This window comes from Ceratosolen solmsi, unplaced genomic scaffold, assembly GCF_000503995.2.
Source record: "Ceratosolen solmsi marchali unplaced genomic scaffold, CerSol_1.0 scaffold2, whole genome shotgun sequence".
Classification (NCBI taxonomy): Eukaryota; Metazoa; Arthropoda; class Insecta; order Hymenoptera; family Agaonidae; genus Ceratosolen; species Ceratosolen solmsi.
Window position 1 is genome coordinate 3,735,601 of NW_011948422.1, and position 12,826 is coordinate 3,748,426.

Here is a 12,826-nt window from a genome sequence, read left to right on the forward strand (position 1 = left end):
ATCATAATTTATAGGCATTTTCATAAGGACTCTGATAATACTGATATCTTTAACGATGTAAGTAAAAATTTCAACGTACTTTCATTATTTAGAACACGTGAAATGTTAAAGTTTTTACTATTATTATCTTTTTAAAGAGTATTTATTGTTATTCGGTAAATTTTTATTTAATCTCAAATTGCCACTTATGCGAAATCATAAACAGCGTGTAATCTTAACGTTTTTAATTTCAATCGCAATAACATGAGAATAGACATATAGTTAATACAAAGTGAGAAAATAGTTTATTAATACTCCTTTCTAAAATATTCAAATTTTTTTTACATGATTTTAGGAATTTCTCCTTGTAAATGTTATCATATTTTATAATTCAATGTTTTAGAACGTTTAAATTAATTGAAGGGGCTTCGTACAAGTTTTAAAAGTATATAAAAAAAAAAAAATATATATATATATATATATAACTTATATTTGAGCTACGTAACAATTTTCCATGCAATTCAATATTTTAATTCAATTAATTTACAGTAATTAAGTTAAATACATTTCATTTATTGCAATTAATATAAACAATCGATCAATTATAATTTTCATTATTATTAAGGGCGTGTCTCAACAACTATGGAAAAATATATATTATAAACAAAGATCTACAATTTCAATTCACATTGACACACACTTTTCGATTATTGTCAGCAACATTAGTGCCAGCAATAATAAACATACAATTTTGTTAAATGCAATTAGCTGGGAAATTCATAAAATTCGCGCATCTCCGACGTTTATCTCGCTAAACACGAGGCTCCAATTCGATCCTCATCGTACAACTTTTCATCAACCCAAAAAGTACATTAAATTTGTACTATAATAATAAATCCCGGCATCCCTATTCCCAATTAATAATTTATCATACGTCATAATAATATTGATATTATCGTAAGCCCTGGGGACTCGTAACGGCAATTTAAGTCGAGCAAACATTATGATGATAGCGCAACTGTCCGAGACAACTGCACGCACAAACTCGAGCACGAAAGAGCCAAAGCTCGCCCTGAGGTCCAACATCCTGACAACGAGAGGGCAGTGAGCGACCCAACAGTCTCCTCTTTTTCACCCACCCCCATCACCGCTCCGGTATAACTTGCAAAGGAGAAGCCGTGAGAGACACGAGGATGAGGCATCTGGACCGAAGACTGCTGATCAGTCAGGGGGAGAAGCTGCGGAGTCGCTGGCTAAGCAGTCGTAAGATAATCGAGAGGGACGAGCGCCTTGGCGGTCACCACTTCAAGAGCCTCCCAGTCGTCCTGAGGCGCGCCGAGGGCGTCTACTGCTGGGACACCGAGGGCAAGCGCTACATCGACCTCCTGGCGGGTTTCGCCACCGTCAGCCAGGGTCACTCCCACCCGAGACTCGTCGAGGCGATGCGCGACCAGGTAGCTAAGCTCGCGCACACGTCGAGGGCCTTCTACACGGAGCCGCACGGCGAGCTCGCCGAGTACCTTACCGCAATTACGGGCTACGAAAGGTTTCTGCCCATGAACACCGGTGAGTCGCAATGCCGGCCAAGTCTGATTATTATTCATCCGGGCCTTTGAACGAAGCTCGACCCTTTTCCCTTGGCGACTTAGAGGCGACTTGGAAAGTTGTTGTTTAAGGGGTTCGATGATGCTGTTATTAACGCGTGGAAGAGATGAAAAATGATGCTCGGCTAGTTGGTCGGTCAATCGATGGGTGTTGGCTTATTAGGGAAAAAGATCGAAGCTTTTCACATTGTCAGTGCTTTATTCATAAATTCGTAATGGTTGCTGCTTAATGTACAAATAATATCAATTGAATTTAATTGGACTCGATTGGATAATTTGACGTAGCGAATTTACATTGATATACTGCATTTGTAAGCCCATTGTGCTGTGGTTATCGATAACTTTTCATGCAAATAAAATTTTTCAAAAACCAGGAAATTATGCCAAGATTGAGAGAAGGGAATGATTTTGTAGTATATGATTTGACTTATTTAATTCCATTGAATTGTCATTAGGTTTATTTTTTTCGTTATAGTTTATTATTATTGTTGTTGTTGTTGTTATTATTGTTATTATTGTTATTTTTTACCATTACTATTACTAATACTATTATTACTGTTATTGTTGTTATTACTTTTTTTTTTCGTCGTCGTCGTCGTCGTCGTCGTCTTTGTCGTCATCGTTGTTGTGATGTTGATTTATTTTTCGAGAGTCTTTTCAACTTTTCGTTTCTTTAAATTTGAACTGGAAACGAACCTTTTTGCATTATTCAGAATAACTTTCATCCAACTTCCGAAAATATAAAGTCAATATTCTGAAAGGCTTTCGTGCTTGGTTTGGCATATTTTACTTCAAAATATATTTTATAAAATACACGTAAATATATTACATGTATACTTTATAATGGTAAAGCATGCTCTAATACATTGTAAACACGGTAATAAAATTAAAAGCCGAGAGTACAAAGCGAAGAATACAAATCATTATTAACTTACTAGGGAATTATTAGTAGAGAATTTTGAAATTTTTATTTCATGCCAATTCGTCAATTTGATTACTTTCAGTAAACGATCGTTTTTTGGTGAATTTGCAAAAGAAATAATCCGAATGTAGTCGCTTACTACAACCATGCATACACTACCATAAAGACTCTCCCCCCCCCCCCCCCCCCCCCCCTCCCGCCCCGCGCACACACACACACACACAAATTCATAAGCATCGTTCGAATCGAATAATTTCTTCCACTGCGCTCCTCTATTCGCTACTCACTCGCACATGCTCGTTATACAATTAATTCCAGAAATAACTTTCCATAATTACAATCTCATTACCAAGCTTGAGCGGTACATCCAAATCGGGGCTCCCGACTTTAAAGCCGTAATATCGAAAGCCGTTTGTAAAGCCCATACTTACGAGCTTGCATCATCACGCCATGCCTGAACAACATATCGAGCGTGTGTCGTCAACGCTAATTGCCTTCTCAATGAGCAGACAAAGGCCCCGTGGTGTTAATAGTAAATAAGGTGAAAGAATGAGAGGGGAAAAAAACTGCGCAGGTGTCGAGGCAGGTGACACGGCCTTGAAAATTGCGCGTCGTTGGGGCTACAGAACGAAGAAGATCCCGAGCAACAAGGCAACGACGATTTTCGCCAAGGGCAACTACTGGGGCCGATCCCTTGCCGCCCTCTCCGCCTCCACGGATCCCAACTGCTACCGGGACTTTGGACCGTACATGCCCCTCTTCGACAGCGTAACGTTCGACGATCTCGAAGCCCTCGAGCGCAAGCTCCAGGAGAATCCAAACGTGTGCGCCTTCATGGTCGAGCCGATTCAGGGCGAAGCCGGTGTCGTCATACCCTCGGTAATCTTCTCCTCCTCCTCCGTCGACCCCCACCACCCTCCCTCACGCACACGCACACACACACACACACACACGCGCGTGCGCGCGCGCGCGCACGCGCACGCTATCACCGCCACTTCCAAATCAACATCCTCTCAGCCGCAGTTCGCTCTACGAATTAGCTCACGATCCCCTTCCTACCTCCCTCTCCCCCTACTTTCCCTCGTTCCTTTAAAAGTTATTGACTTTGAGTTATTGTCCACCCCAACACTTATCCTCCCTCACTTCTTTCACGATTCCATTCAATGCCGTTGATTCGTTCACTCGCGATTATTAATCTAGTTTCGCCGGTATTTAGCGAACGCGCGCAATGCGAGGATAAACAATACTTGTTAATATTATAACGGCTAGTCTCCACATTTTTTGAAGAAGCGCGTTGAAACTTTGTGCAACGGCAGAACGCGCGCATATCAATTTTTTGCTTACAAATCTTAATTTATCTCGTTAATATAGCAATCTCAACGGTGCACTATGAACGGCAATTTCGAAAGCAATGGTGTGCCGAGCGGAATGGAAGCATATATTTTTGTTCAAAGCAAAAGACAGCTGCTACCTCTTTCTGTATAATAATAATAATAATAATAATAATAATAATAGGAAGAAGAAGAAGAAGAAGAAGAAAAAGAAGAATGATGATGCTTATAATGATAGTAAGAACGATTATAACAATAATAATACTTATAATGGTTATAATAATAATAATAATAATAATAATAATAATAATAATAATAATAATAATAGAGGAGTTATTCGTACGACTAGAATGGAGGATTAAAGAGCTTCGGGCTTCTGAGACGCCATCGAACGTTATCGATGTTCCCGAGACGCTAACCTCTGCTTCAGCGCGAATCTTCAGCCCGACGTGGCACGTCGAAAATTGGCAATCTCGATCGGGAAAGCGCAAAGTTATTAAAAAGCTTAAGGTCAGGCATAGCACCGCGGGGCGGCTACCTCAAGCTCTCGGATCGGATATGACGGTAGTAAATTTTTATGTCAACTTTAATGCGACGTTTGCCTTTATCAGGGCACCGTTCGCGCCCTCACTTCCACTCGAATTTCATTAGGATCCCGGAATTTTTTACGGCCCAAGTTATCCATCGAGCTTCCAGCTTCCCCACAGCCACTTCCATCCACCCATTTCATCCACGATTAACACTAAGCCAATGAACTAGCTTAATGCGTACCTCGCCGGCCAAACTCGTTTTCAGAATGGGTACCTGAGGGGCGTCCGCGAGCTCTGCACCAAGTACAACGTCCTGCTAGTCGTTGACGAGGTACAGACGGGCCTCGGCCGTACGGGCAGGCGCCTCGCCGTTGATCACGAGGCCGTGAAGCCAGATTTGTTGGTCGTCGGCAAAGCTTTGTCCGGCGGAATGTACCCGGTGTCCGGTGTCCTTGGCAGTAGCGAGGTAAGGGCAACGGCGAACACGATTTGCGAACTCTCATTTGGATTTAAGGCTCGTTTCACGGGAGTTGGTTCGGCCTTATTAATAAAGCATTGATGGTATGGGTCGCCTCGGGAGCTTTCAAATATTTAATTATTATAACGTTGCACCAGGTAAGTTTGACTGTAATTAAGAATCTCCGTAGGCATAAGTAATACCAGATAGACGAGATTAATATTTCAGATGCAAATTTTTCAGGGTATTCAGGAGAATACGTAAATAAAGTGCATGGGGATTTATATTACCCACTACTTGCCGAGGCAGAAAGATATCGAAATTAAATAATAATACAATTGCAAATTTAGTTTATGCCCATTGTCTGGGCGCATTTGTTATGGCCTAAAGCGTAATCGCGATTATCGTAACAATGCACCTAATTGTTATAAATAAAGGGGCTGATATTAAATAATGGGCAACAATTTTAATAGCCGTTCTCTATATTATATTTCTTACACTACTACTCGCAATTATAAATCTTTTGTAATATTTGTAAATTAATATTAAATTTTAATTTCGCGGAATTATTTTTCAGAACTTTCAACGTAATTTTAAGCAGCTATGCGCGTACTTCCTTTTTATATCTGACAGTCTCGTATCGCCAAGTTTTCATTAGTTAATGCGGATGATTTCATTAAATTATAAAATAAAAATTAATTTAGCTCATTGTGTAATGAGTGTTTAATGAAAAATAACTTTAATACAAAGTCTTGCTGCTTAATGTTCTTAACAATGACTCGTATTATGCATTATGCATTACGTATTGTCCAACGTTTTAAAGTTCGTGAAATGTTAAAATATTTCAAGAAAATAATAAATTTTATTAAATTAATTGAATGATATTTCAGATGATTTTAGCATTAGAAACGGGTGTTCATGGAAGTACATTTGGTGGCAGTCCGTTAGGTCAACGAGTTGCTCTCGAAGCGTTGAAAATTTTGGAGGAAGAGAAGCTAGCGGAAAATGCTGCAAAAATGGGCGAAATTGTGAGGAAGGAACTTGAAAAAATACCTAAAGATATTGCACTTGAATTCAGAGGCCGAGGATTATTGGCTGGTCTTCAATTGAATCCAGGTATGCGTTTTTGAAAGGTTATGCGAATCCTGAAAGAATTTACTTTAGAAACCCTTTATTAGGATTTCAAATTTTAATAAATTATTCTCATTCCGCTCGTTTTGTCTTCTTGCCGATGCAATCAATTCTTGCACATATTATTATTATTATTATTATTATTATTATTATTATTATTCCTTTGACAGTCCTTTTAATATTAATATTCATATTTTTTAGACTTTCGTGCTTCGGTCTTTAGCAGTTGTCATTAACATTAATGCCAATAATATATTCGTATAACTTTGTTATATTTCTTGTATTTTTTTAATAATCGAATAATAATCTTGTAATTCAATCCATTATATAATAATTACTTGAAAATTTCTTAATACATTTGGATTTATAACGATCTCCTTTCTTTTTGTCGTTTGTTTTAATTCTTACAACTAATTTTCTTTTTAACGTATTTTTCTCACTTGTTATCTGTAAAGAAGTGAATTTTTTTTTTATTCTATTCTTTTCTTTTCTTTTTTGAGTAAAAAAAAAAAAATTAGTATTTCAATTATAAATGCACTCACTTCCCTTAAAATACAAGTGAAATAAGAAAATTATGAGAAAATTACACATAATTTTTATTCTAGAATAGATTTTGCCATAAGACAAGATTTCACGAACTAACACATTGTAAAATTTACATAATATTTTAAGTTTCTGAATTTTTTTTTACCCGCAATTTTATTTTATAACGGCAAACCTAATTTACAAGGCAACGTTAAAATTCAATCTATTAAATACCGATAGAAAAGTAATAGAATTTTTAATCATTAAGCAAAGTAAATTCAATTCGCTTCACTACAACTATGATCTTATAATATTTATTTAACGTCAATTTGTCAATTCTCTTATTACGCAAAACTTTATTCGATTTATATAGATTTTGCAAACGGATGGGACATTTGCGCGAAGCTAATCAATAAAGGACTACTAACGAGACCAGCTCATAACTATATAATAAGGATTTCCCCACCCCTCGTCATTAACGAGGAACAAATCAGAGTTGCGCTAAATATTATCACATCAACGCTTCTTAGCCACAGAAAGACTTAGTAAAATAACTTGTAATACAAATCTCTGATAATACATCTTCATATTGTAACAACTTCAATCGTCACCAAATATGGAGAGACATAATTTTTTTTTTAATAATTTACATATATAATTCATAATGTTTATTGCTGAGATAATTCGTGTGCACGAATTCTTATATGTTATTTATAATTGAAAAGATAAAAAAAAAAATTATCGCACATGCACACTGCTCTGTAATAATTATAAGCCTTCAAATATTATAATTTAATTATTTTAAAATGAATATTATAGATTTTAAGAGATATTGTAATCTTACATTGATTAGATCTTATATCAATAGTGTTAATAATATTATTTGTTAGCTATAATTTTATTATTACTACATCTACATTGCGACTAGCGTGAGCTTTTAATCCAAAGAGTCTAAACTAATGTTGAAAGCCTAAAAGAAAAAAAGAAATAAAACGCGTTTTACGTGATTGTGAAATTCAACATCTCAACGTGGCTGGAGTAAAGTAATAAGATTAAACAATCAATTGAATAAAAAGCTTTTATTGAATAAAAGTTTTATAAAAAATAATATATTACAAAATCATAAATTAGATTCTAAGTGTTTCTTTGTGTGGCGCTTTAAACTAAATGATTGCGAAAACATTTGATTACACTCGTTGCATTTGAACATCTTTAATCCAGTGTGCAAATTAACATGTCGCTTTAAGTGACTTGCTAGTTTGAATCTTTTGCCACACAATCTGCACTGAAATTGGCGAATCGAATTATGAGATACTTCATGGCTCTTCAAATGACTAGACTGTGTAAAACTTTTCTCACAGATTTTACACTTAAAGGGCTTCACTTTAGTGTGTGTTCTCATGTGTTCGACAAGATTGCTTTTTTGATTAAATGATTTATCGCATAGCTCGCACTTGTGACATCTGGTCGAGTCGTGAGATTGCATGTGAACTTTTAATGAATATTTTTGACTAAATAATTTATCACAAATGTCACAGTGAAATAAGCCTTTACCCGTATGGAATTTCATATGCCTTTTGTAGCTCTTGGCAAAGAAAAATTGTTTGTTACACTGAACGCACTGGAAGGAGGCTTTTTTCTCTGCCTTGGGATTGTGAGTTTTCATGTGATCACTTAAATACGATGGATAAGAAAATATCTTTTGACAAATATTGCACTGATGAATGTTGGTTTGCGTATGTAGTCTGCCGTGCGCAGCGAGCTTGCTTTTTGATGAGTAGGTTTTTCCACAGTGCACGCACTCGAACGGTTTCTGCTTGGTATGAGACAACTGATGGGCTACGAGCTTTGCCTTTTGAGAAAATAATCGAGAACAAATTTCACACTTAAAACGATTATTTTTGGTAATTTGAGAGGTTTCCATAAAATTTGGCATTGGCATTTCTTGAGGAATAATTATCGGATCCATCACATTTATAATTTCAGAATTATTTTGACTGATAATGTTTGAAAAATTTAAATTTTGATATCCGTTACTACAATCGGAATTTATTTTATCGTACGAAATATTTTCTAAAGATTGTTCCACCGTTCGTACAATGGGTCTTTCAAAATTGATATTTCTTCCTAGTTCGCTCGAATTATCTTCAACCTCGATATTAACCTCGTCGCTAGACAAATCCATGCTGTCTGAATTATGCGTGATACTATGATTTTCCAATTGAGTTCTGTCGTTAAAAGTGTAATTGCAAAGCGAACACTGCAATGCGCAAGACCCTTCGTTATGCGCCGAATCATGCCTTATAAAAGAATCTAAATCATCCTGCCTAATGATAGACGAGACTTTATCCGACATTAAATCGTGATGGGTGAAGCCGGTATTGTAACGACTTAAATTAAGATAGGCATTATGGGATTCGACTATACTCATATGTTGAGGTAAATTTTCATCTCTTTGATAAATTTGGGGATACAATCGATTGTGCATATAAAGTTCTTGATGATTTGTAAAAAGTCTGCAATCTGCAAAGTTTGTTGCGCCTTGGGTATATGGTAGGGGTACATAATTTTGATTCTGCGGATAGATTTTACACGTAGGAATATTTGAGAAAGCCTTTGCTTTAGAAACTCTAATAGCGGCTTGTTTAAGTGCCTGATCTGCAGCTCGACACTGTTCACGAAAAAGAAGAGCCGATTCCGCTCTTATAACACATCTGTCACACATCTTTTCGGGAAGACCATCACCTTGTGTAACCTAAAAAAAATTATTGTTCACCAACAATTAACGAAATGATGTATTACTATTCAACCTCAAGCTCATATAATTCAACGTATCGTTTATCAAATTCCTCATTTACCTCTAAACAAGAGAGAGATTGTAGCTTAGCACCCAACGATGACTGTGCCGGACCGACAAATAAATAAACCATCTTGTCATTATCTTCCCTTAAACAAGTTCTGCATACTTTACTTATGTTTTCACTATCAATCGTTTTCGTAACAATAAACATTTTTTTACTGAAAAAATGAATTTCCTTCTCGTATTAATATGCTCACTTAATATTAAATAATAAAATGTCATTCGATCATTTTTTTCTTCTCTCATACAATGTATTTAGGCGGCACGGATACTTGCTATTTATTGCTCACTCTTACAGGTTACAATTGACTTTCATTTTTTATTTCAAACTTTGAAAATGTACATATTAAACATTCGGAATATTTACTGAAGATGGAGCCACGACTCTCAATGCCACGTCATCACTTAGTGTGCGTTTATTAGGGTTGATTAGTGTAAGTATGGCGATGTAATTAATCGCGAAAGAGAAAGAGAAAGAAATTCAGTTAGTAGCGTAATAAGTAGCAAACATTGGTGACGCGAGACAATTATTTATTTTTTTTTAATCGATACATTACGAAAAGTTAATACGTCCTTTAGGCCAGTTGACTCACAATCAAATAAGACATTATACATTTAGGGTGCACGTAACGTTGGCAAATGGACGAATAAACGAGGCGAAAAGTGAAGAAAACCTTCAGAAATCGTAGAAAAAAAAATAATTCGATTATTTTCGATCATAATATAATGTGTAATTTCACTTCAATCGATACTCCAATCGATAGTGTAACGCTTATACGACATTTCATGGCTGTTTATTTGTTTTCGGAAACATTTTATAAGCAATAAAGTACAAAATACATAATCGAATTGAACGAAAAGAGATTTTCTATTACGTGGAAATTTTATGAAAAAGTGCAGAGATGAAATTATAAATTACGTAAATATAAATAGAAAAGTGTATTTTGTCGACAATTGTAGAAAGCTTAAGCGATGTTTCGAATAAATTACCATAAACCATAAAGTAAATATTTCACATTATTATTTTGTAATCTATGCATTCATGAAAATGTGAATTTAATCATTTTTCCAAGAATAAACATTTACTCTAAGATATTGCAGATGTTTGAAAGCATTTTTAAATAATTTATATTTCATAAGTATAATATCTCATTGCCTCATGTAAACTCCTTCATCTTTATAAAAAATCATCAATTATCATGGTATTACTTATATTCATACTTTATGAAAATAATATCAAATTCCATATTTGTTGAATTAATTACAAACTATTTAAACCAATTGAGTATATTAAAATATGTAAATATATTTCTATCTTGTATGTAAATGAAATTCCAAATTTGTATTGTAACATAATTCAGACGATGGTTTATTATCTCTATTATTTTCAGCTAATTGAAGCATGAAATGAAAAACAAGAATTTTTAAAATATTTTATTAATTATGTCTCAATATTGGTAAAAAAAGAAGAAGAAGAAAACTAAAGTAAATTCGAAAGATATAAATATAAAATTTTCAATCAATTGATTAATTTTCAGTTTACTAGTTGAAGTTCTTCTAGTTTTTAAATTTAAATTTTATTATTCTAATAAAAATATACCTTATGATTATTTATTTTTATTTAAATACGAATGCAATAAAATTAAAATTATATTTATGTATGTCATAAATAAAAGTTAAATCTGCTTATTCAAGATTACAATTTATATACAAAATTAAAAACAGAATTTATTATCATTATTGTTTATAAAAAAAAAAAAAAAAAAAAATAAAAAAAAAAAAATAATAACAATAATAATAAATAATTTCATTAAATTATTTTATACAAGTATTTCGAAAAGTGTAATTAATACGATAAAACTAATTAAAATAATATTAAAGGGATAATATTTCAGGTGCTTCAATCGTTACTGTTTTAAACAATTCAATATTATTTAAAGATTTTTTACTCGTCTCTTTAATAAATTTATCTGCCGTTTAATCTTTTGGGGCCATTGTTTTTACTAAGACCAATTGCAAAACTTCTAAATTGGGGGAAAGAGAGAGAGAGAGAGAGAGAGAGAGAGAAAGCACTTCACTCGGTATAGATATACAGATACAAGTAGTTTTTGTACATTAAAACCATTTAATTTTGGAAATAACGAAAACATTAATTTTATATCACTTGATCCCCGAAGAATGTAAGAATTATTTTCTTGTACTAAATTATCAATCCAAAAAATATATAAAAATAAATGTGTATTTAAGATGTCATGTAAAATTTCGGAAATAAATTTATAAATAACATTCTGTTTTAAAAAGAATTATTTTCTAAATAAATTAAACTTAATATTATAAAAATAGAATATTTGATTAAAAATGAAATTGTCAATAAAATTAATTATTCTAGATTTACCTAAAATTGACGATCTATAGTTTGAGTGACCTGCTGTAAAATAAAATAATGAAAAAGTTTAATTGTTATGATTACAATTTTGTAAATGTTTACTTTAAATAACATTACATTAATAATGTGATATCATTTTATTGATATTGCAACGAAGTATCTACTATTGTCAATATTATTAATAATTCCGAATATTTTTTTTTATAATAATTTCAAAAAATTGTGCGAAAACTTTTTATTAAAATTTAATAACTATGTACTTTCTATAATTGTAGTAAATCAACTATTATGTTAAATATAAATTTTGAAGAAGAAAAAAAATGGCATCGCCTACAATTCCCGAATTAACTATATAAAACATATAACAATAAAATGAGCTTATCGAATGAAATATCTATATATTTAAAATATTTTTATTTAAAATTTTATATCCGTACAGATATAATAAATTTGATAAATATATTAATCAGAATTAACTACATACATATTTACAATTACAATTTCTCATTACAATTTTAATTTTTGTTTATTTAAGCAGATTAAATTTTTAAATATTGTTTGAAATATCGTAATTATATATATATATATATATATATATATATACATATATATCAATGTTCAAAATAAGTTAGGTTTTATCGTTTTGTCATTATTTTTGAAAGAGCTCAATCACTCCCTGACAATAATAAATATATTAGATTAAAGCATTGGTTTTAAAAATCAAGTATTGGTAATTGTAAGACCACCATAATTCCAGTATCATTCTCTAACTGAAATACGTAGATAGTTAATTGAAATTAGCGACTGTTGATGAAAACATTCATTAAATCATATCACATATTAATTTCTAAGCGGTAAGTTGTAAACGAGAGATTTTATTATTTATTCTATGACATTTTATTTATAACCATATGCATTCTAATTGTATAATTTCATATTTATGTCATGATTTTCAATTAAATAATATTTTGCGACCATTTGTGCCAAACATTCTACTTGTTTTTCGTAGATGTTACGATATTTTACTTACACACTATCAAATCGTCTATTATGATTTAACAATTTATAATTAATTTAACTGTATAACTATATAAATTTAAT

General features: G+C 32.9%; 2 protein-coding genes across 2 annotated transcripts; one reads left to right on the forward strand and one right to left on the reverse strand.

Annotated features, from left to right (window-relative positions):
• Nucleotides 1–1,020: 1,020 nt before the first annotated feature.
• On the forward strand, nucleotides 1,021–7,220 carry LOC105361822 (ornithine aminotransferase, mitochondrial). Its single transcript, XM_011499105.1, has 5 exons — nucleotides 1,021–1,545; nucleotides 3,080–3,384; nucleotides 4,632–4,832; nucleotides 5,714–5,939; nucleotides 6,853–7,220. Exons 1-5 carry the CDS (start codon nucleotides 1,173–1,175, stop codon nucleotides 7,023–7,025), a joined length of 1,278 nt encoding a protein of 425 aa, XP_011497407.1. The 5' UTR covers nucleotides 1,021–1,172; the 3' UTR covers nucleotides 7,026–7,220.
• A 323-nt stretch (nucleotides 7,221–7,543) lies between these two features.
• Nucleotides 7,544–10,227, reverse strand: LOC105361824 (zinc finger protein 2). The gene is made up of 2 exons (XM_011499107.1): nucleotides 9,338–10,227; nucleotides 7,544–9,234 (listed from the first exon to the last, which is right to left on the reverse strand). Exons 1-2 carry the CDS (start codon nucleotides 9,488–9,490, stop codon nucleotides 7,600–7,602), a joined length of 1,788 nt encoding a protein of 595 aa, XP_011497409.1. The 5' UTR covers nucleotides 9,491–10,227; the 3' UTR covers nucleotides 7,544–7,599.
• Nucleotides 10,228–12,826: the final 2,599 nt, after the last annotated feature.

What these genes read in the sequence shown, in the direction of transcription:
- LOC105361822 (XM_011499105.1), top strand. Translation starts at nt 1,173, where the DNA reads ATGAGGCATCTGGACCGAAGACTGCTGATCAGTCAGGGGGAGAAGCTG. An exon ending in GTGTCCTTGGCAGTAGCGAG is followed by an intron (nt 4,833 to 5,713) that starts GTAAGGGCAACG and finishes ATGATATTTCAG; the next exon opens with ATGATTTTAGCATTAGAAAC. An exon ending in TGGTCTTCAATTGAATCCAG is followed by an intron (nt 5,940 to 6,852) that starts GTATGCGTTTTT and finishes CGATTTATATAG; the next exon opens with ATTTTGCAAACGGATGGGAC.
- LOC105361824 (XM_011499107.1), bottom strand. Translation starts at nt 9,490, where the DNA reads ATGTTTATTGTTACGAAAACGATTGATAGTGAAAACATAAGTAAAGTA. An exon ending in AATCTCTCTCTTGTTTAGAG is followed by an intron (nt 9,235 to 9,337) that starts GTAAATGAGGAA and finishes AATTTTTTTTAG; the next exon opens with GTTACACAAGGTGATGGTCT.